Source organism: Larimichthys crocea, chromosome VI (genome assembly GCF_000972845.2).
Source record: "Larimichthys crocea isolate SSNF chromosome VI, L_crocea_2.0, whole genome shotgun sequence".
NCBI lineage: Eukaryota > Metazoa > Chordata > Actinopteri > Sciaenidae > Larimichthys > Larimichthys crocea.
The window spans coordinates 1329506-1353603 of record NC_040016.1 but is presented as its reverse complement, the minus strand read 5'-3'; the positions used below and the strand labels follow the sequence as shown (position 1 = coordinate 1353603).

Genomic DNA, 24098 nt, shown 5'->3' with positions numbered 1-24098 from the left:
CCTTTGCCAAATCAAATATGTTGGATCATCGGATCTCCATGCCAGGTTGGGCGGTGCCCAGTTTGCCAGTGAGCTGGAAACAGATGATCCGTACAGGAACCCCTACAAGAAGCAGCCAAAAAATAGTATTGTAGTAGCAGTTCTTTGTTTTTCTTATTTTTTGCTGTTGTTGCTTCTGATCATTTCTGTCGACCTTCTCAGTAGATTATTCTAACTGCTTTATTGACACTTGCAAATAGTAATGCCTTGAGTGAATACTTTTCCTAGATGAACACAACTCCAAGAATGCTTTTAAAAGGAAAGTCAGTAAAAGTGTTACCACCTCCACCTCTGGCTCTGACATAATTTACATCATGCTGCTCACTCAAATAGACTTTGACCTATTCATACCTGATCTGTATACTCAAAAGCATATCAGAATATAGTTTCAGTATCTAACAATTCATTAAAGGTGGCAGCATGATCAAATGATGAGAATGAAGCCAAAACCAAAATGCCTCAAACAAATAGCAATTTGTCTCATAAAATTGACAAAAATGTAGAAAATGCCACCCAAAGAAGTGTTTTCTTTTTTTTAATTTCAGCTTAACCAATAAAACTTTGTATAATTTAGTAGAATTTCCTTTCCTACCACTGTAGTACATGAAACTGGGTGCAGACACTAAAAAATCAATGTGTAGTCGATAGAATCTGAAGAGAGAATAAAAGCCACGTTCAGTCTATAAATGAATCATGTATCAGAAATGTCTGCTGTTTGTTTATTTCATGACCAGTATGCACTTTGTCATTTAAGGCAACACCTATGACATTCCTTTCCTCTCAGTGTTACAGTGCAGTAACAAAATGAATGTTAAAAAAGTTAGATCAGACCAAGGTCAGAGAGACCTTGCACCTCCATGTCATATTCATTTGACATAAGCTGATAGAAATGAACATTTTTGTTGCAGCAATCTTGTATATTGAAAAAAAAACATACAAGGTAAAGATATAGTAATTTAAGGATTTTGCCCTCTTTGCAACACCTATTTCTCTGTATTATATTACGTACATGCACACACACAGATCTTTCGTCATGAAGCTCTGGGCAATTTTCCACACATGCTTACAATACGTGCTGTAACAGATGTCATCCACATCTATTGACAGTACACTATGCACATCACTAAACATCCAGTTAATTACAGGATGTTGCAAATACAAAGGCTTTTCAGTCAACAGTGTGTGGTACAAAATATGTCTCAGAACATACCGGGTAGTTTTTTCAGGGACGCAGTGTACTTGATGTACTTTGTATTAGCATAAAATTAATCTACACAAATAATAAGGTTTGAATGTAATAGTTGTAGTAAAAGTGAAGAATGAAGAAAATGAAGGTGTTGTATTATAGCTGTCAATTTCATCACACCCAAAGGCCCTGAAGGACATTTTCACTTAAAAGTGAATTTCACTTGTCTCGACCTTTGTTCGCTCCGAACGTAACTTTCCTTTGCTGTTTTAAAAGCTTTGCTTAGTTATGCTTAAACCTGTTGAACAGCTTCAAGCCTCCAATGTCTCGGGGTAATTTACTTTTGTTTCTTGTTTGTTTAGATGCAGTTGCTTAGTTAACATAGTTAACATAACATCCTCTTTAGTTGTTACTGCAGTTGTACTACTACTACACGTTGGTAACACAGGATTGCCCGGGTCGATTAAAGGACAGTACGACATATCTGTCCAAATTTCCTGAGAACTTTTGCAAATCTCTGATGTGCATCGTCTTTGGGTGGAGCACATTCTTGTCAGAATAAGCCATAGGTTGTGAAAGTGTGGATGTCATAAATCTTTTCAAACGTCACAAAACAGTGACTCTCACTTAAAAAAAAACAACTGAGAAACACATAATACCCATGAAGGATTTGAAACTTGCGATGCCGTGTTTTCACCAGAGACGTGCACATCATGTTGATTAACAACAAAAAAAGATTCAAATGGAATATTGAATAAATGAAAGTACATAAGAATGCATGTGACAATAGCCAGCATTTAAGTCTCTTAGTTCTGAGAATATGATCCCTTGCTATAGAGATGTCTATGTTTTGTGTTTTATAGTAATAACTTATCTTCTTATCTTATCTGTATTTGGTATATTACTCGCATCTCAATCTATGAAAAACCCTATATAAATACATTTTACTTACTTACTTGGTTACTAATAGAATGTTCAGATTTCAGTTAAGTTTCAGGCTGACTGGTTAGACTGATATATGTGGGGCTTTACCAGTGAGGTGAGTCTTTTAGTGTGTGACTGTGGTAATAATCATAGATACTCACATATGTATTATATATTCTCCCAGTGACGCATAGTCATAATTTGAGGATGCAAGACATAATTTCTCTGTCATCCTGCACGGGCACTTTCAGTTAGCATTGTCAGCGAGACTCAAATGTAGAGGAGGATCAAGTTTCTTCTTGTTTTAGTACATGTTAAACACACCTTTACTTCAAGGAACATAACTGCACACTTTATTAATGGTGTGCAGTGGTATTGTCATCTGTATTTTCACTATCATCACAGGAGGGGTTACGGCATTATGCTCAGAGGAGCTTTATTACTGCAGATCAGAAGTTCAAAAGGCCAAAAGTCCTGTCTTACACTGTTCATTACTGTACATTCATATCTGAATGTACAGTATAATCAAATCATTCAAGGACCATATGAAGAATCATGAACAAACTCAAAAGAGAAAATCTGAAGCCTTTGGACAAACAAACACACCCCTTTTGTGCTTGTTTTGGCATTCTCATACAATTGTGGGTGTGTTCATCATGAGGGAGTGTTGGGTTGGATTTTAATCTGGCCCTCACCACCTGCAAAAAGTACACGCCCTAATAACACAAGGGCCGCAAGTCATGCATAGAACTATGTAGTGCAGTCCAAGTGAAGAGAATGTGGTTAACTTGCAATGAATGTGTGGAATAAAAGGTTAGTGAACACAATAATGAGCATATCATGAAAGTGTACTTTATAGAGTTGCCAGTATTTATTATTTTTACACAGAGTTGCAAAGTCAATAGTTTGTTGGCTTCTAACACGTATCCAAACATAGTGTTTGTTTAAAAAGTCACCATGCGATATTACTTTACAATTCTGGACTTTAACACCTCACTTATAGCACAACACACACACACACACACACCACATAATTATGGGAAAGCAGGCATGGGAACTCTGATACAACCTGCCGCCAGACTGGATGAGTCACCGTCAGACGGATGATCATGATCGTCTAGCCAAATAAAAACCTAGCAACAGAATCAAACATTTGATGACACCTGCTTCTGCATTAGGTCACACAGTATCTGTGATTGTACAATGTTTTTTCCGGTGTTTTTCTTTTGGTTTAAAGACTTACTACATGCTGACGTTGGATTAAAAAGTAATCACAGTCATTTAGACATATTTGCTAGCAAAATTGTTTGCATTGATAAAACCAGCAGATTTGTTGTTTGATACTTTTTAACTACAATAGCAGTGTGGCTCTGTGATGGATGGTGTTGCCTGTTGGTTTCTGTTAGTCTACCACTTTTGTCCAGACAGAAATATCGCACAGGCCAGTGATTTTTCCCAGACTTCTACTGTCCTTTGCCTTATTAATCACTGGATAGTTGTACCTCTTCCAAAAAGTATTCAAATGACTGAAACATGTGCAAAACGATGGGGCGGGGTCACAAGTTAAAAAAGTTGTGAACCAGTGTCATGACTATTGGGCGGATTGCCATGATCTTTGTACAGGTCCCAATAGGATATATTTAAATGACTCCCCTAACCCCCTGATTTTTCATATAGCATAATCATAAGGTGAAAGTTTCAGTTTAGTACAGTCAAACGTTAACAAGCCTGTTTGCATGTTAACATTATTACCATATTAATATTTAGTTCAAACATCACTGTGTTTGACTTCAGACATGTATTTCTTCAGCCAGAGTTCTTGGGACACATCCCCTCAACAGAGTCTACGACATTGTTTTAACACAGAGCCACTTTTAGTTTTGTAAGAATAAAAGTGGCATAAAAACTAGTATTTTGATTATTCTCACATATACACATATTATCACATATTTTCAGGTTAACCATAGAAGTTGCATGCAATGCATAAGACTTGGACAATTCAGGGTCTGTAGTGTGGAGCAGCCGCTGTAATGCATACACAACTTGTCTAAGCAGGTCTGACCTGCACATAGTGAACACATTCCTAGGAAAGACCCCACCCATTCACCCACCTACACAATGAGTCAAAGATTTAACCCGGTCTCTGGCCTCAGTGACCTAATGCAGCTTACTGCAGAAGTCATACACTTACCTCTGCGCACATATCCATCTCTGATTTAAATAGAGATGAGCAGAATTTACCGCTGTATGTTTTTTAAATTCACTACAATTCAATTCACTGCTGCAAATCAAGTCATAAAGGGTGTGGTTCCTCAGTAGCTGCTCAGTCAACACAGTCATGGGTAAATGCCCCTATAGGGTGTGAAACCTGTTTGGTGTTGCAACTGGGCCTCACATTCATAAGATCTCGGAGTTATAGACGTGACAATAAGATTTATGGTTCATTATGTCAGAATGTCATAATTTACACTCTTTACAGAGCTTTCACTGAAACAGCATTGTCTAATGTACTTAGAGCTCTATTACTGTTATTCTGGTGTTTTCCTTCAAGCAGGATTTTTTTTTTGTGTGTGTGAGCAGATTAAACATAAAACTATCATGATGACATTCTCTTCCCAGAATTCACTATGACACAACGTTATGTGTTGCTGCGGTGCCTAGCAACCATTGTCTTATCACTGCAGAGGCCTACTCATCGCTCATATAACTTCTTGTGTGTTTTTGTGGGTAGGATAGAAAATTGCCGTCTCTAACAGCAGACTACTTTGCACATACCTGCACACTGGCAGGTTTGAACAGGTGAAAGAAAAGTGATCTGTCATGAAACCACCACACCCTTTTGGCATCACACCTTCACAACTTGACTCTTGATAGTAGGGAATTATTAACTCACACTCATGAACCACACTGCAAACAGGATGCTTGGCCAAATTTATCTGTGTTCAAGTGTCTACACTGTAATGCTTGATCTGAAAAAATAAAATTCCATAAAATACAGTAGAAGAGGGTAGAGGAGAAATACAGATGCTCCTTTTTTAAAAATGTTGTGTAACATCTTGTCAGAAAAAATCTGTCACTTTCCATTTAAAGGGTTGTGTGTGACCAGGAGAATTTAGTTTGACACACCCATGCATTCTTTACAGTAAAAGTTATGTGCGAGAGGTGAAGATAAAAAAGAGTGTGTGTTGGTGCACACCCATGAGCATTTTTGTTTGATATATATGATTGCATTTGCAAGACAGCCACACACCTCAAGTATTTCACTATTTGGCAGACAGATCACAGTATGACTCAAACCCTGAGAAGCACCTTTCATGACACATCGGTCAATGTAATACTTATTAAATGTTTGTGAGTGTCATTAATGTTACGTCTTAACAAATAGCTTTTGTTGTGTTTTTTTGTTTTTTTTTGACCACCAGGTTTAATGAATGAATACGAATTTGCACCGCATTACATAAAAACGTGTGTGTATCTTCATAGGAGAAAACCAAACAAACAAGCAAAAGCTTTTCCTTTATAATTAATTATAAGGACGGAACAAACACACTCTTGCATCATATTTGTTGGCATACTGTTGAATTGTAATTCTCTGTAACTCTGGAAACATTGGTTGAATACCATCTACCATTTAGAACTACACACCCAGACGCTACCCTCAGGGCAGGGCAGCTTAGCTCTGTCAGATCAGAACTTAGACATAGTTGAAACCAAACTAGGCCAGCTGACAGGTTGGTCCAGCTGTCGAGTGTCCTAGTGCCATGCAGTAATATAACCACTCCTGCTGTCAAGAGATGCCCTGCAGGGACTGAACGACTTGTCAATCAGTTTCAGTGGATAATGACAGACGATAGTAAACCAGCGAGTTTCTCTGACAGGTCAAAGTAACTAAAGGTAAAATGTTTTTAATGGCTCAGAGTAGTGCAACTGTGAAGGTGTGAATAACATACCGTGAAGGTTTGACTTAATTTGTTCAAGCTTTACTAAACATTGTGCTCTTTTCCAGGGCAAAATATAAATCTTCCCAGGGGTCCAAAATTTGATTACTGGGTCTCTCTTAACCTCTTACCACCACCTCCTGGCTTCTGAGAATCGCATAAGCACCCTGCCACCTGCAAGTTCTCATTGACTGCAGTTTCAGGACCCGCACTCCTGTGTCTCATTAATGTCCCGTCCACCAGCACTCCTGTGATGGGATACTTGGTCTCAGATTTTTTTTGTTTGTCAATTAGTTTTTGGTCATTTGTATACAATCAAATTATATGGAGCCTGCAAGCAAGCTTGAGCAGACAGCTCAAGTTGCACGTTGCACACATGGCATGCCCTTAGACACAAATCTGCACAAACACCATTACAGCTGCTGCTTCTTAGCTTTTTGTCAGCTTCAGCATCAGAAAAAGTATGCGCCTATACGCTCTGACTCTAGTCTTTAGAGAAAGACTCCAGACCTAAACTGCTTTGTTTCACGCATGAGCTGACTGACTGACCTTAATTTAGGAATATGCACCACATGAAGTTCTTTTGTTACACAGGGCCACAAGATAAGTAACAATGCAGGCCCAGCCTTACTTGATATGGTACTTCAGGTTTGCAAATACAAATTTGCACTTCATTGCAGTTGCATTGAAAGTGACTAATGACCTGATATATGTATGTTTTTTTGTTTTGGTTCCTTTGTCATATATGGTACATTTTTCTTTTTTGTTTGTTTTGACCATTTGTTTTAATATGCGCTAGTGTTTATTGTTTCACTAAACCACAATAAGGTCCTCCTGGATAGCTTGCCTGGACTAGTTTACAGAAGCTTGGTACATGTTTTGCACAGCGCAATCTTGCACAGAACATCACAGAAGAAACAGGATACAGCAGATATTTTATTTCATGTTAATAACAATGACATTTTTTAGGGGGTGGCTTTTATAGGACAACCATAGACAGACAGGAAGGCAGGTAGAGAGAGGGGGATGATATGCAGCAATGAAATCAAACCTTGGATGCTGCTGTAAGGACTCAACCCTTTTGCATAGGGACCACATGCTTTACCAGGTGAGCTACCTGCACCCTATTATATTTCAAGGTCATGAATGTAAATGGGGTGGGCAAAGATGAGGTGACATATCATATCCGTAATTTTGCATGACGTAATGTATTCGAAAATATATGCATGGATACATTTCTCTTTCTCGCTTGCTTTTCAAAGATATATTTTACAATATTGCTTTGTTTTCAAATGCAATGCAATTGTTCTGCAGCGATGACCTCAACAGTTTGATTTCTTAAGAAAACCAATCAACACAAGAAAGTGGGCACACCTCGACCAGGCATCCACAGACTCTTCCTTTCTGCAGATTTCTATCTTCCATCTGTCAGTAGTCTCCGCCTCTCTCTGCCCAGAGCCTGCAGGAATTTAGACCTGTTACTCAAGCTGCCTTTTTTTTTGTAAAAACACTTGTCAGTCTTGCACTTTTTATATCAAGGCCTGTATGGACAGGTTCCGAATGAGACAAATTTACAAGGTGATTCATTTTTATTGCCACTGGTGTAGTAAGACTAATTTAGTTTGACAGTTTACATGATGAAATGATTAAACGCTGGAGAGATGACACAAATACCCTTTAACAAGTAAGTTAAGTGTTTTTTATTGGCATTTACATGAATTAAAGTAATGCAACCCCTACTTTATTTTATGTACAATTAAGTTAAACTGTCTGGCCTGACAAAGACATTTATTATGTTTCACTGAGGCATAGTTCTGTAATGATACACTTTGTCTGGTGTTGGCTGGCTCTTACATTACAGGTGTAATGTAAGCTGCCATGCAAGCAAGAAAGCAATGTTCCCAAAAGAACGACACTGAGGCCCAAAAGTCTGAGTCAAGATGCTTCCACTACACATTTTTGAAATTAGAAATGATAACAGCTTAACAATTTGATTTATTTATTGATTTATTTATTGGTCTGATGCAGCATACACTCAAGTTGGCATGGACTTCACACATTTGTGAAAAAGCTGATGTTTTCCCAGCATAGTTTGACAATGTACAACTTTCTCAGTCTTTAAGTGCCCCCATAAATATTCAGTTGGTCTGGGGTCAGATGACTGTGGAGGAAAGTCTATGACAGTCAAGAGTCCTTGGTGTTCAAGTAGTTCTTGCAAAGCTTTGAGGTGTGTTTGTAGTCATTATCTTGCACAGAGATGCAAACCAGACAGTGCAGCATGCCTCTCCAGAATGGAGCACTAAATCACCTTGGTCAGTGTGTAGTCAGTTCAGTACAGGCTTCCAAATCCAGAGTAGGCAAAACACACCCACTCTTGAATATTGACACTACCATGTTTTAACTGTGAGTTTGGTACACTGGGGGATCATTCTCTCTTCTGTTTGTCTTCTTACATATACCCTTTGGTTACTGCCATACATCTCAAACTTGGATCCATTTTTAAATAGGACTTTTTTTGAGTCATCCACTCTTAGTCCACTTCAGGAGTTTGGCCTCTCTTCCTGAAAAGTATTTAAGAAATTGCTACTCTTCCTCTGAGACCACTACAAGAAAGCTTCTTTTGTCAGTGCTTTTGCTGATTAAACTTGATGTATTGATCTTCTGATGGTCACTTTTGCACTGCCTCCTCATGATTTAGATACAACTGATCCAGTTTCTGTAAAGCGTTTTAGATTTCCATGCACTGCCCTCTTAGAAAGCTTTAGTCTAGCCACGATTTGATGCTGAGAAAGCCTTCGAATAACCTGACTTCTGACATTTTTTCATTTTTTCCAGATTCACATGAAAATATTCCCTCTTTATGTAGTTGGAAGAATTACACAAGCATTTCATCTGAAGTGCAATGTTACAACGCTCGCCTGCAGGCACTTGGGTTAAGTATTCACTTGATTGTTTTTTCTCAGTGAGGCGTGAATGTATTTACATTGGATTCTAACATAGTATAGTAGACAGAGGCATATTGTATAGATACACAACACAAAGGTAAAGCCAGTACATGTGACTACATGCCATGCTGTTAACCCCAGGTTAGTCTGAGGAATGGAAGGGGGTGTAGGCTGCACATCAATCAATCACAGTAACCCAGCCAAGTATCTTTCACTTTTCTCATTTTACTCCTCCCTGAGGCCTCGCCCCATACCACACTCTTACATATCCAGAACAATTTTGTGTCAGTGTTTATTCGTCATGACTTATGATCTACTCTGTACTTGTCACTCTGACAAAGGTTTTATTCCCAGGTGCTGGTTTAGAACGGGTGCGAAAGCAAAGCATGGACAATCCTACCTGCTACAACAACAAGAATGCACATTAATTCAGCAGAACTGCAGAGAAGTAGGAGGAGAAGGAGGCTGCATGATGTGTGTCATATCAGTGGAGTAGTAGTAGTAGAGTATCACCATACCTCCTAGGGGCAGATTGGACAGCTATTAGTAAATGAATACATGTTGGTGTTTTTCATGAATGGGTGCTTTAATCTACTTGAATGAGAACTTTAACTTGGCTGAGATTCATCAGGTGGTTTGTATCTACTGTAAAATGCGGGCTTACTATGAGAGCAACCAGCAGCACTAGCAGCAACAGAGATATGCCTGTGTTACAGTTTAACAGGTACACATGTTGTGTGTATCACAGGCTGTCAGAGCGGATTCCTGTGCAGGGCAAACAATCAGATTGGCTTCCAAAAAAAAAAAAAACTCAAAGGTTCAGGCCTCATTCAGTAAAATGGTTAGATAAGACAAAGTAGATTGATTAAAGAAGCATACACGTCAAGTTTTTGTCTGTTCCGCCAAGAAGATTCTGAAGAGACTAACCGCTGCTGTATATCACCTTTGACTAAATATTAATATTAATAATATTATTATTACAATGACAGTATATGCACAGTTCATCAGCAGTCCATGTGGTGTCACTCACAGACTGAATTGTGCAAGCTGAAACAAAGGGAGGCAATGTGCAATGACAACTTATGACAACAGGCTGTTGAAAGTTTAGGGACTTAAATTTTCATCAGCTGTATAGAGAATTTTACGGTTCTTCACTTGAGTACATCACGTTCGTACAAGTTGCACTTGTACTTGCACTTTGCTCCACTACATTAAGTTGCAACAAAGAAAACATGATTAGCTAATAAAATGATGCAGTGACAGGGCTTAGATGCAGCAGCTTCAACATTAAAATACAGGTGACACAGCCACAGCCACAGCCACACTCAGCCTGCTCCGGTCTGCATGCCGAAGTGTCCTTGGGCAAGATACTGAACCCCAAGTTGCTCTCGAAGGCTGTGCCATCGGTGTATGAATGTGTATGAATGCTTAGATCCTTAAACTGATGAGCAGTTGGCACCTTGCACGGTAGCCAATGCCATCAGAGTATGAATGTGTGTGAATGGGGTGAATGAGATATGTAGTGTAGAGCGCTTTGAGTGGTCGGAAGACTAGAAAGGCGCTATATAAGTACAGTCCATTTACCATTTACCATATAGTAGAATACAATGTTTCAGTATCATTATTTCTACTTTTCACCTATAGTTTGATTAATGACTCCATTACAGCCTTAAGGCAAACATTGGCTGAGTTTCCTGGAGTCTCCACCCAACAACTCCCTTGCTAAGCTATTAAGTTAGCTAGCCTTATATGTTCAAAATGTAATATAGTATTAAGTGTTGGCTCTAGCTCCATAATTATCAATACAGTGGCACTGAAAACGCATGCAAATAGAAAAACAATCAAATGAATAAGTCGTCTTTGCACATGTGCAGCATTCACACACAAAAAAACAGGCTGCGAAGTGAGAAGACTCTGTGCAAACATAGAAACATGCTGCAAAAAACAGAAAATAATAAAATGATGCTGCAGTTTTTGAAGCTGTCCTTGTGGTGTTGAAAAATATTTTTTTTGTTTTCACATTCTGATTGTGTTTTTTCCACTATCATTGCAGATAGATATCGTTGCAGATTGCACTATCATTTGCTGTTGTGTTAATGTTAATCTAGCAATCTTTGCTGATTACTGCTGTATCAATTCAAATAATGGTACTATCTGAATCATGCAATCAGAGGTTTTAACCAAATCATAGCTCTCAGCATTACAGCTTATTTCTATTGGGTGCATTAAACTGTTTTATAACTAATTTCCATTGTGTTGTATGTGAGTTGTTTTCTATATTTGCAGTGTGTTTCAGTTTTGGCTGTTGCACAAGAAATGTTGCTCATGTGTCAAATTGGTGAAGATGTTTACTTTTGCTTGTGTTTTGTCTATTTGCGTGTGTTTTCTTAAGCTTTGAGCATTGAGTTCTCAGGGCGTGGATATAACAGAAAGATATGAGGGTGATATCATTCCCCACATCTGCCAGAAAATCTATACGCATATTTCTAAAAACAAAATAATCAGCTATCACATCAAGTCAGTTGCTGCAACCACTGTTGTGAACATGTTAGCATGTACAGACATGTGTCTTCTGTTATGACCAAGGTCATTTTTCTTTTCTTTAAATGATCAAACCTTTAAACCTGAAAATGTCCAGAAGTTCTTTTATGAGTGATGAATGGTGGGTGGGATTGTAAGATATGAGTGGTGTATGTGTTTGTTGTGAGGTTGTATAGCCTTGGGCTAGGCACCACCACCCATAATTCCTGTTCATACCTGTTCACCTGGGGCTGAAAAGGCCTCTTAAATGACCATTTACTGAAAGAGAAAAATAATCTATTCCTCATGAATCACATGTTATTTCAGTATGCACCTTTCACAAGAGGTATTCCCTGATGCTGTGTTTGAGGTTAGACTATATGTTAGATTAGCTTTTGCACACGCCCTATGTGTAACTTTAAAGACATACCTGTAAGAGTAAGCAATTAGGGGTGTCAGGAATATGACATTTGGTGATATTTTGTAGGAATGCATGACCTTCAATTCAGTTTGTTAAGGATAAAGTCCTTAAATTGTCTATTCGGACAGAGGCATGACAGGTGTTTCAAAGAAATGTGCCAAATGTCATAAATGTCATAATTTCTGTCATTGCCTTTGTTAAACTCTGTAACTGTTAAAACTACAACCTGCTTGGTGTGCGTGCATGTGTGTGTGTGTTGACACAGACTAATTAGATAGCAAGGTCCTTCAGGCTGATAACAAATATTTTGCCAAGACTTTGTCTTTCTTTTTTTTTTCTCACAAAGGTAAGGAAGTGAAGTAAATGTTCAACTAATACTCAAGAATTGACTGCACAACTACATAAAACTTATGGAAACTTACAATCCAACAAAAGACAACAGAACAACGTGCGAAACACATTTTGAAGAAGGTTTATTGCTGAGCAAACAGGACTTCAGGTGTTGTACTGAAAAAGGTTTATCTAAGTAGAAGTCATGAAGACTATTGTTGCTGGTTTTCTTCTTACTGAACTGCTTGAGTACAGCAGGTTTAGTATAAGGAGTTCAGCATGGTGATGGCTCAACTTTTTTTTATTTTTTTTTATTAACTGCTCCTATCAGACAGTATGCTGTCACACTGTTGATGTGACAGTAGTGCTTTGAGTTGGTCAAAAATGAGCCACAGGGAAAACACATACAATAGTGCCACCTGCTGGTTAAACAGGTGTGATTACTGAACCACAGGCAGTGACTGAGACTACAGTAAAGAACCTATTGAACTACAAGAGTTTTCAGAAACCTGAACAAAAATCCTCTCGTTAAGGATATCTGAAGGACAGTAGAAACACACCCAGTATTGGATGAAGGCACTTTTGTGAATAAATCATTAAAGAACTGCATAATAAAGCAGAGTAGGTGTGCTTTTTTCTTCATAAATCAGACAACAGCATCACTCCTCAGCTACAGCTTCTGCCTCCACCTGCACCTGCTCCTGCACCTTCTCCTTCTCCTTCTCCTTCTCCTCCTCAGCAGCTGGCTCCTGGATGGCTGCCTGCTCCTCCTTTTTCTCCTCCTTCACCTCCTCTTTCTCCTCTTTCACCTCCACCTCCTTCTTCTCCTCAGTCTTGATCACCACAGTTTCTGTCTTGGTGACTGTGGTGCTCTTCACTGCTGCTTCCTCGAAGGCGGCGACAGGGCCACTGCTAACTTTGACTCCACCAAAGTTGCAGCTGACGTAGGATGGAGTGCGGGAGCTCTCCAGGCCGTAGGCATTGTAGTTCACAGCTGCACATTCAGATATACAGGGCACTCATTAACACAGACATACAGTGATGGGAAAATAGTTCATCTTTAGAAATCTGGATGTACATGGTCTAGGATAATAATTTGTTTGGTACCAACATATTTTTGTATCTGCAAAGGCTTTGAGGCAGTTTTGTCTTCCTCTCAGCCCATGTTAGAAACCGAACTGATTAAAGATCTACCTGCGACATCTATCCATTTAAATACCAGTACAACTTGTGGTCTATGACAACTTTTATTGTGCTCACCTGCCTTTAATATATAAAATATATTTAATATATAAAATGCAAGCGCAGACACTGAACAGCAAAATTCACGTGAAAATCTTCTTGTTCCTTTTGTGTTTACATATTTAGTGTTTGAGTATAGACAGCCAATAATACAATATTTATGACTCTTTAAGCTTAGCTTTCAGTATTCACAGTATTACAGTGTGTTAGGTATTTCATCAGACTGTAGTGCAGCAGCTCTGGGGAGCTTCCAAGCCCATCCAACAATACAAGCTGTCTCTCTCTCTCTCAATGGAAGTGAGATTTATTTTTCTGACAATGTGAAATGTACACACAAAAATCCTGTTACACTCACTGAGGTCAGTGATGTTAGGTTTGGGTTTGTCACATAAACCATAAATACCAGTTTGCAAAGTGGAAACACAGTTCAGCTATTTGTATCACCTGTTTGCAAAACCAGGTTTGTGTTTCTTATAATGCATCAAATAATTTATTGAATAATTGAGAAAACTGACTATACTAAACTTAACTATAGTGTGTCTGTGTCAACAGGTTATTTATTATTGAGATTATATTTTCATTATATCTTATAGAATTGTATTATTTATTTAGTTGCCTTGAGACCCTTAGCATATCCTGTTAGACTATATAAAACAGGTGATATCTTTGTTTCCTTATATAGATTTTAATGGGCTTATACTGTAATATCAACAGTGTACCCAGGTAGAACATGAACTTACAGGTCTGCTTGGATACAGTGGTCTTTATTCCAGTTGCTAACCTGAAGAGAAAAACAGAAAAAGACAAATACAAGCAGAATATTGTGAGACGTGTAAAGTAATATTCCTGCAAAAAATCAATTCCACAGGCCGCTGTATAGGTACTCTCACAGTAACAGCTTACCTGTCTTCCTCCCCTTCCAGCAGTTTCCTGTAGGTGGCGATCTCAATGTCCAAAGCCAGTTTCACATTCATCAGTTCTTGGTACTGGCGGACTTGCAGGGCCATATCCTGCTTGGCTCTCTGGAGAGCTTCTTCAAGCTCTCTGATGCGGAGTTTAGCATCCTTCACTGCCAGCTCACCACGCTCCTCAGCCTCTGCGATTTGAACTTCCAAATTGTTTCTCTGAGCGTAGAGACAGAAAAACAGTTTTTTAATCCTACAGTTTTTACAAGGCCAGGTGCAACTAAAACACTTCAAATTGTTAATATTGAGAAATAAAGAAGTTCTCAAATAAAAGGAATGAAAATCATATGACACTAGAATACATCTAAACATACAAACCTGGAATCTGTAATTCTCACCTGTGATTTAACCACATCAATTTCAGACTGGAGCCTCATTATTCTGCGGTTCATGTCAGCGATCTCAGCCTTTGATGACTTCAGGTCATCACCATATTTACCTGCTGACTGCTGCATCTCTGCATACTGGTACAAAAAGGAACAATTCATCAAAATCCAACGTGATAATCCAGGTATGGTAGAAGCAAAAGCACCCATCATACAGTGTATGTATCATACAGTGATGTGCAATCACCAGTGGCACTATTTTGTGTGTCTGTTGAATCTGTGCATCTGTCCACATGAGGCTTTTTAGTAAAATGATAATTAAGGTAAAGTATGGTAAGATAAGTTGAGATGTGTGAAGACAAGAGAGGTCAAAAGATCCAAAATTAAGCTCCAGAAACTGTCAGAGAGTGCTGGTTGGAGTCTTCAATTTCAAAGAACATATAGTGTGATCTCACCTTAGACTGGTACCATGACTCGGCCTCGGCTCTACTACGGTTGGCAATGTCTTCATACTGGGCACGCACTTCAGCAACGATAGCATCCATGTCAAGGTTACGGCTGTTGTCCATTGCTACCACAACAGATGTGTCTTTGATTTGGCTCTGCAACTCATGGATTTCCTACAATGATGAACATCAGAAGAGAAAAAATGGAAATGCCCTTTGTTTTAAGATGACATATAGCTAAATAAATGTATGCAGCACTGAAAAGTAAAAGTTTATTACTGCATCATAGATCTGCCTCAGGAACTCAATCTCATCGGATAGCCCATCCAGCTTGGCTTCCAGATCTACTTTCATCATGTAGGCGGCATCAGTGTCCTGTACAAAATAAGACATTACTATGAATATTCATTGTTGTATGAAGTCCAAACTCTGAGGCACAAATGACCATTGTGTGAGCTCATTCTGCTTGAAGGCTAATTATAGTTTCAAGATCAAGATGTTTGAAAAGCTCAACAGACCTTCTTTGTGAGGACAAAGGTGTTCTCACACTCATTACGCTTGTTGATCTCATCCTCATACCTGGAAAAAAGATGATTAATTATTAATTATAATCATATATGCAGCATATTCATATATATTTGCACAGTGGAAAAAAAGGTTTTTAAAACTTTCCTGCAAAAACATTTTTTGTCACTTGGGGGCAGCAGAATCACTGCAACCAACACTGATATTTAAACTGATATGGTGAGTGTGTTGGCATTAATTTGCCTATTTACACATCCAGCAGATATGGAGCAACACCGGCACTTGCTTGGAGTCATGTTTCTGGCCATGTGGCAAACAGAAGTTTAAGATTCAGTCTCTTTTACGTGTGTTCTTATCTATGTTAATTACTAATTATTACCCCGCCTGTTTGGTATTTGCTGCTGGGCAGGATGTGTACAGTGAGTTTTTCACCGAAAACAGCTGCCTGCTTTTGCTGAAAACGTTACTAATGGGAACGGTGAGAGTGAATTAAAGCTGCGGGCAGTAATCAAAGCAAAGAGCTGAAATATACTTGAATGCTTTGTGGAGTCTTTGCGTGTTTGTGAGGGACAACTTTCACATTACATATATGACTTTTTCCATTGTTAATGTAAACAATTTTGATCAATGCACTAATGAATTATTGGAAAGAAAACTGAGATTTGAATGATTTCTAAACAATATTAATTGTTTGCTGAAAACATTGACTCTGACTGAAAACCATGCTGATGAGAGGGCGAGTGAACCACTGTACAGTTGAGCTGAAAGACACCAAAATGCTCTGTAGAGCTGAGGGGAACTGCAGAGTCTGGCGATAATTCTCACTGGATTTATCACTATGAATGTACAAGTCATAATTTGATCTGTTGTTGAAATAAACATATTGATTATAGCTTCTTTAAGGTGTTAGGATATCAATGATCAGGTCAAAATCTGCTACTTCACTCACTTGTTTTTGTAGTCCTCAACCAGGCCCGTCATGTGATGCAGGTCAGACTCCAGTTTAACTTTTTCGTGACCCAAGTTATCTAGCTGCTTACGTAAGTTGGCAATGTAGGCTTCGAACATGACATCAATGTTGGAGCGAGACGTGGTCTGTTCCTGCAGAAGTTTCCACTTGGTCTCAAGCATTTTGTTTTGCTGTTCAAGGAAGCGTACCTGCAGACATAAAAAAAACATATATATATAACAGGTGTATATTGGAGGATTATAGAACCATTAATGTCAGATGAGTTCCAGACTTGATATGTGAATATCTTGATGGATATTACCAGGCTAGAGAATAAAAGAATGGGAAGATGATGCTACACAAATACATCACTTTGGAGAGGCTTGACAGTGAGACATGAGAAAGAATGCACGTCAAAAGAAGGTTGGTGTGACTCAAAAATGAATGGATTCACTCTGTTTGCTGGACAAAGAAATGCATGGAGATCGACTGACAATAAAAATGACTAATTGAACTTGTCCCACCCCCAAGTCACACTGAATGTCACATCAATTACCCCTGACTAAATTCTAACCCATAGTGCCGCATTTCGACACAAAGAGGCACTTCATAGTGTTTCCCAGTTGTGACACAGTGTGGCCCTTCACAACTTTTCTATTCAGCGTCCTGACCCTGGGTGAGGCCCTGGTACCACTCAGCAAACATGATGAGAGACATGCAGTCCTGTGTGTGTATGTGCCATATCACAATGGTATGCAAAGGAGTGGGAGAGGGCTTTGTTTTACGATCTGAAGATCCAATCTCAGTGAGTGTGACTGATTTACAGTTTAACTTCTATCCTACTCCAGGGTGCCTCCTTAAACATTAGGGTCACAACGAGTGATAACTAAAGAATCTAATCAATCTTGGGTGCAGAGGAGTTCAAGCTTCTGTCAGATAAGACAGCTGTATCAGACATTTTAGTGATTGCACATAATTCACATAATGAGTGCATAACTGTGATTTATACTACAGTCAAGAGAATGGCTGCCTTGATTATTATACAGCCTCATAAACTGAGTATTGTTTAATTATTGATAGTCTTAAGTGGATATTTTTACTACAGTGATCTACTTCACTCAGTATTTAACAAGCATGTCTTATCCAAACCCTTCCCCGGGCCCCTCCCACTGTTTCGTCCCTCTGAAAGTGTTTGCACAGGCAATGAATATTGAGGGAATGAAATGTCACAACACATAACATTTTACAAAACAGGAACACAAGAATGCAAAAAGACACCTTGCATTGTCTCTACTTTTATAAGTACTGAATCTTTTGCAGGATATTGCTTACATTGGGGCACACCCCTTCAAGCAAAAAATGTTCTGTACTCAAGTTGATCCTCTCTTGTGAGCTCTATGAGCTCACCTGAGATGGAAAACGTGTAAGTTAAGCCATTACTCAAAAAAAGGCTGTATCCTCCACAGAATCATGTTGCACAGCTTTCTGCGGATTGTATATTGTTATATTTACAGTCTTTTTAGGGATTGTCTCAAAGATGAGACAGACCTCTTTCACCTCGAGCTATTTTGGCTTGCAAAATACAAATTTCCTCTGAGGTTTCTGGGTTATTTTTCTGCTCTGTGTGCAACTTAATAGCTTTATCCCAACAGGACATTGAGAACAAGTAGTACGAGTACATATAAGGTAACACACTGTATGTGCTCTTTGTTGGTACTGCTGCAAATTTCCCCATGTACTTTATGTCATAAAAGATATAATGTCCTGCTAGAACAATGGTGTTGACAGTTGACTGACCTTGTCAATGAACGTAGCAAAGCGGTTGTTCAGGGTCTTGATCTGCTCCTTCTCCTGGGTGCGGATCACCTGGATGGTGGGGTCAATCTCCAGGTTCAGGGGGGCCAGCAGGCTCTTGTTCACGGTCACTGCAGTGATGGGGGCCGCCACTTCACTGGCCATGCCACCTCCCATGCCTCCACCAAAGCCCATATAGCCAAACTCAACTCCACCACCTCTTTGTCCAGACCCCCCAGCAACATACCCACCAACCACTTTAAACCCCCCAGCACCCATGGCAGAACCACTGCTGCCCAAGCCCCCATAGGATGTGCGGACAGCAATGCTCTGCTTGCCACTACCCACACCACGGCCACCATAGCCGGAGAAGGAGCGGCTGCTGAAGCCCTGGGATGGGCCCCTGGAGGAAGACACAGTGGAGTAGGTGGTGGTCTTCATGGCTCTAACAGACATGGTCACAGAGGGTGTCTGTAGCACTGAGGTGGTATGAGAAGAGGGACTCTGCAGAGGAAAGGAGAGTCAGGCAGATAGACCCTCCCTGGTCTCTGGTGCTATTTATCAGAGCAGGGGAGGGACCCTGCTGAGGTGCGATTGGCTGGTGTCCTCAGCAGGGGAGTAAAGGGGGATGAGGAGGGAGAAATGAGGGAATGTCAGGAAAGAAAATCGCATCGAGTTACACATTTAAGTGTGTTGGAGAGAAGACAAGAATTACATAATAGTCAGTGTGCCAGTTTCTATAAAACTACTGCAGGAACACTGGAAGACTCTTGTCCACCTTTTAGACACTTCTAAAATGTCATTTATTAGACTTGAAACATTACATTGCTTTACATCATGAGAAAGCCTATTTTACATCCATAAATTAAACTGCACTTCAAACAGTCTACATCTTTCTTCACACATCCCTACACAAACAAGCATGCATATACACACACGATGCACAAATACAACACCAGAATATGAAGTCAAACCTTGGGTATAATGAACAGGCACATAATTTTATGACATCCTTTTCTACTTTACTGTTCTCATAGACGTGACATATTGCAAAGTTAATTGTAGGTGCCCTGTGTGATGTGCTTTATGTATTTGTGAGCAGTTACTGTATGTCTCATAATTGTGGAAGAACCAGATTTACCCACTGAATATATTATATGTTATATATCTATATGAAGGTTTGTAGATAGTGGAAGTGTTTCTGAGCCAATACATTGAAACAAATCATTGCACAAACAATTTCTTTAAAAACACACACACACACACACACACAAAAGGTGAGTAGACTTTCACAACTAGTGCTATGTGAAACAGAAAAAGGCTGCATTTAAACTGAACATTGCACAATTATAAGGTGTGGCATGTTGGATGTGTCCATTGGACCAAAGGCAATGCACACACACACACACACACACACACACACACACACACACACACACACACACACACACACACACACATAAGATACATGAATATTCCTCCCATATCAGCCAGGTGATTTTTCACTGGACCCCACCTTAGTCTTAAACAGGTTTTCCAACCCACCCAAAAAATGCTCTGCACATGAAACTGCACATAGATAGATAGATAGATAGATAGATAGATAGATAGATAGATAGCTAGATAGATAGATAGATAGATAGATAGATAGATAGATAGATAGATAGATCTCTGTTTCCAGGGTTGCAAATAAAGTTCAAAATACAGTTTTGGTAAAGCCTATATCATTTTGTGACAGTTTTATTTAAAACATGAACCCTTAACCATTTCAAAGTGTGGAAATCATGATTAATTTCTGACTCTGCAGATTTATGACTCATGAGCTTTTCTGAGCGTCTTGACAACCGTTGCCTAATTTGTACCAGAAAAAAAACCCTACTCCTGAATCAACGTACTCACCACACCCCTATTCTTTTGTTTCAAGGTTTTATTTGGTTATGGAAAAAAAACTTTACCTATTTACCAGCTAATGAAAAGAACCAATTCCCAAGGCACTGCTGTGTGGAAACTAATTGTGAATAGGCAAAGGGGTCACATGTTGTGGAAAGTACATCTTAACAACCTGAAGGAGACTCTCAGGCTTTGGAGCAATCAAAAATGCATGTTTTGCTTGGCTTGTTTCACACAGTGACGTGACTCTTCACAATGGAGCTGCTGTGCTAAACTTGGAGGCAACCATATAAGTACAATTCAATGAGTTTTTGTTGTTTCATTAACTCTCTGACCACTGATGTACAGAGCTGTATTCATTTCATGGTGTCTTTTCTTCTTCTTCCAGATAATAATTCATAATGCTTTCTACATGAGAGATTAGGAATGTAATTTAAGAAACTTACCCTCTGACCTCAAGTCTCTTAAGAGGCAAGTGATGTTATGGTTTGTATGAAGCTGCTACATGACACATTATGTCAGGAATGTGCTGAGAGGGACACGTAGATGCTATGAGAAAGAGAGGAGGGGTGGAAAAAGGATGAGCAAATGGGGCACAAGAAGACAATTAGCAAAGATAAGAAACAAACCTATTTCACAATAACTGACAGACTGAGTGAGATGTTCAGTCAGAATTGGATGTGATCTGTGTACAGTAATCTAAAGCAGGCTGAAAGCCATAGCTATAATGAACTTGATGCACACAGTGTATAAGGAACAATATGAGCTAAATTAAGCTCAAGTTAAAAATAAGGAAAATGTACCAAAACAGAACAGGAAAAAATATTGATCAAATTAAAAGGCAATGTTTTATTGACATGTCTGTAAGAATATATTTTAGGAAGGAATGGTGTTGGTTTGGTTTAAGGTCTTGGAGTTGGACTTTGTAGTGTTCAGGAGTAAAACTATCTTAAGTAAAAATCTGTTATAAAACACACTTCCTGCTACACCCTGTGATGCCTGTGCAAACAGAGAGGCTCCGGCACAGACATGAAGGAAACATGTTAAACAATGGGAGCATACAAGAACTCATTGGAACAAGTCAGGGGGAAAAAGGTACAGAACATTCAGTCACAACTTCCACAATGTTCTCTCGCTGCAGCAGGTTTGTTTGCCTTGAGACTCATGCCCCCTGGTGACTGAAATGTAGGGTTTTTTTCCCAGTAAACTGCACAGGGCGGCACAGGGGGAGTGGCAGTCTGCTGTCGAATGATATCCTCTGTTTCTCATTGACCATGAACTAATCCATGAAACCTGATCCAGAGCAGGAAACGTTTCTCATCTTCTGGCCACACTATGGCTTTAGGGTGTGGCTTTGGTTCAGATGAATATATGTGAACAACTATTATACTACATACATTTCTGGTCCCGATTGATTGAGTTAAATGACTGTGGAGATTCCCTGATGTTTCCTTTAGTGCCACCATCATGGTTGTGATTCACAGTCAAACATCTTGACAGCAGTTGGGTGTATTTCTGTGAAAGAATACATTTGATATCCCATAACTTTGCATTATGACAAAAACAAAAAATGGCAAGGGTCGCCCTCATCTTCCTAATCTGTACTTTGTAGTGCTAATTAGCAAATGTTATATAATAAATAAATATGCCTGCTAAATATCAACATGTTAGCAGGCTGATATTAGCATTAACTCAAAGCACAGCTAGTTTTAAATGATTGTATGATTGTTGTTTTGCTGGTGCCGACTAAATGTACTTTTTGTCATTAGTTTTTTGTTTTGTTTTTGTTGTTGTTTTTAGCTTTTCTTCACACAGTTGACATGTAGTGTTAATGTAACCTATTCTGTTGGATACATACATATTTTCAGAAGACATCCTGTTGTGTACTGATGTTATTCTTTTGAGAAATGTATTCCGTAAATAAATTATTTGTGTCCACATGAGAAATGTGAATATAGATGACTCTGCACCAACAGTTCTTGCTCACTGCTGCTTTTATGCCTTCCTGTGAAATGTCTTTGTGCCTGAAATGGACATGACATCCCACAGAGAAAATGTCTCTTAGTCGACACATTTCGCTAACCTCTGAAGTGTGATCCCAGCACTTTGGCGACACCTCTGGCCATAAAACTGGAATATAGATTACAAAAAAGTAAAGCAAAAAAAATGCTTCCGGTCATGCCTTTTTAGCATCCTGGCTGAGTCAATGAATGAGTGACCAAGACAGGAAGGGAGGGTGTTAGGGAGTGACTATGGAAAAGTGTATTACACACACATGCATGTCCACATTCCTTTTTGCATCTGTCAGCAAATGCACAATTATATGCATATGCATCTATGCAAATACATGTTTTGTACATGGATATATAAGCACTTGAGAGTGCTCATTCTGCACTGAAGCTGGGCAAGGGGAAACTGGAGAGAAAGAGAGAGGGGAGTGAAGTTCATTCAAGGCCATGCTAAAGCTGTAATAATCTCACAGTTGTCCAAGATTTTGTGAAGCACATAAACTCCTGTGGTAGTCTCCAGATTCCTGCTGTGTTTTAGTGTGACTCACAGACTCACAGCTTCTCCTCTTTTCTTTCCTTTGTTAATTTATTATCCGTAGAAGAGATGTGCATTTCTGTTATATATAACTAGTGGTAAAGGTACGTCCCTGTTTCTATTTGTCAGTTTCTTGTTTATTTGTTTTTCAGTCCTGTAGGGCGAGGTTGCCATCACATTCAAACAAACAGTAGAGACAGTAGAGACAGTGTCATGAGGTTTGAGTCATGCTGATCAAATTCAACGTTCCTCTTTTTATTTGCCTGTCCTTGTCACAGGCCAGAACCATTTGTTTCTCATTTGCTTTTTTTTTTTTAATTCATTATTCATCCCGTTTTCTCTCTTATTATTGAGTATTGTTAAAAGAGAATGCTAAATAAATGCACAGCTAGTGTGAAGTGTGAGAAACACTGAAACTCGATCAACCATGAAGGTGAGGTAAGATCTGGAAAGAAAAGAACTAGGTTGTATGAAGCACAGGAGAGTGTATGAGCCTTTGCCAGTTTTCCCTGGGGGTGGTTCATTAAGTTTTGTTATCCAGTTCTCTGGGGCCCCACAATCCTCTTTGACCACAGCTTTAGCCTCAGTTAAACCTACATGAACCTTTTCAAAGTCATGCTAGAGCCTTCCTTATTGCGACTTGTTTTTTGAACAAATAGTACACCCTTCCTTTTCTGTCTTGTTTTGCAGTACACCGTAGTTCCTCTGTAAGTTGGCAGTTGGCACTATGTCATTTAGAAAATTAATTTGAGATGAGTAAAAGTAACATTAATTATGATGACGACCTTTTTGTGATTCTGTGTTTTTGTCCTGTGGTTCCCAAAGGATCACCACCTGATAAGACTTTGATGATCATAAGAAAAATCTTCAACAGAACTGATGTGCAGAGATAATCTCTTGTAGTGTGATTTGTGAATGAGGGCAGCTTTTCTTTCCTTTTGATTGTATTCCGAACAATGTGCTATTGGTTTACTTCTTCATGTATCCCATCTCTTCTCAGGTCTTCTGGGTATATTTGAAGCTGGAGTATTCTTCAGTTTCCTTTTATAGTGTGGCAGGTTTCATTGTTAATACCATTCACCCTATTGTCTGCATTGAAATGTAATAGTGATCA

At 39.1% G+C, this 24098-nt stretch overlaps 1 protein-coding gene across 1 annotated transcript; it reads right to left on the bottom strand.

The window, feature by feature from the left end:
* Window positions 1-12429: 12429 nt before the first annotated feature.
* Window positions 12430-20966, bottom strand: LOC104937081 (keratin, type II cytoskeletal 8). Its single transcript, XM_010753266.3, has 10 exons — window positions 20887-20966; window positions 18554-19054; window positions 16757-16965; window positions 15801-15861; window positions 15562-15657; window positions 15292-15456; window positions 14849-14974; window positions 14449-14669; window positions 14286-14326; window positions 12430-13297 (listed from the first exon to the last, which is right to left on the bottom strand). The coding sequence occupies exons 2-10, from the start codon at window positions 19004-19006 to the stop codon at window positions 12963-12965; spliced, it is 1707 nt and encodes a 568-aa protein (XP_010751568.3). The 5' UTR covers window positions 19007-19054; window positions 20887-20966; the 3' UTR covers window positions 12430-12962.
* Between the last annotated feature and the right edge of the window lie 3132 nt (window positions 20967-24098).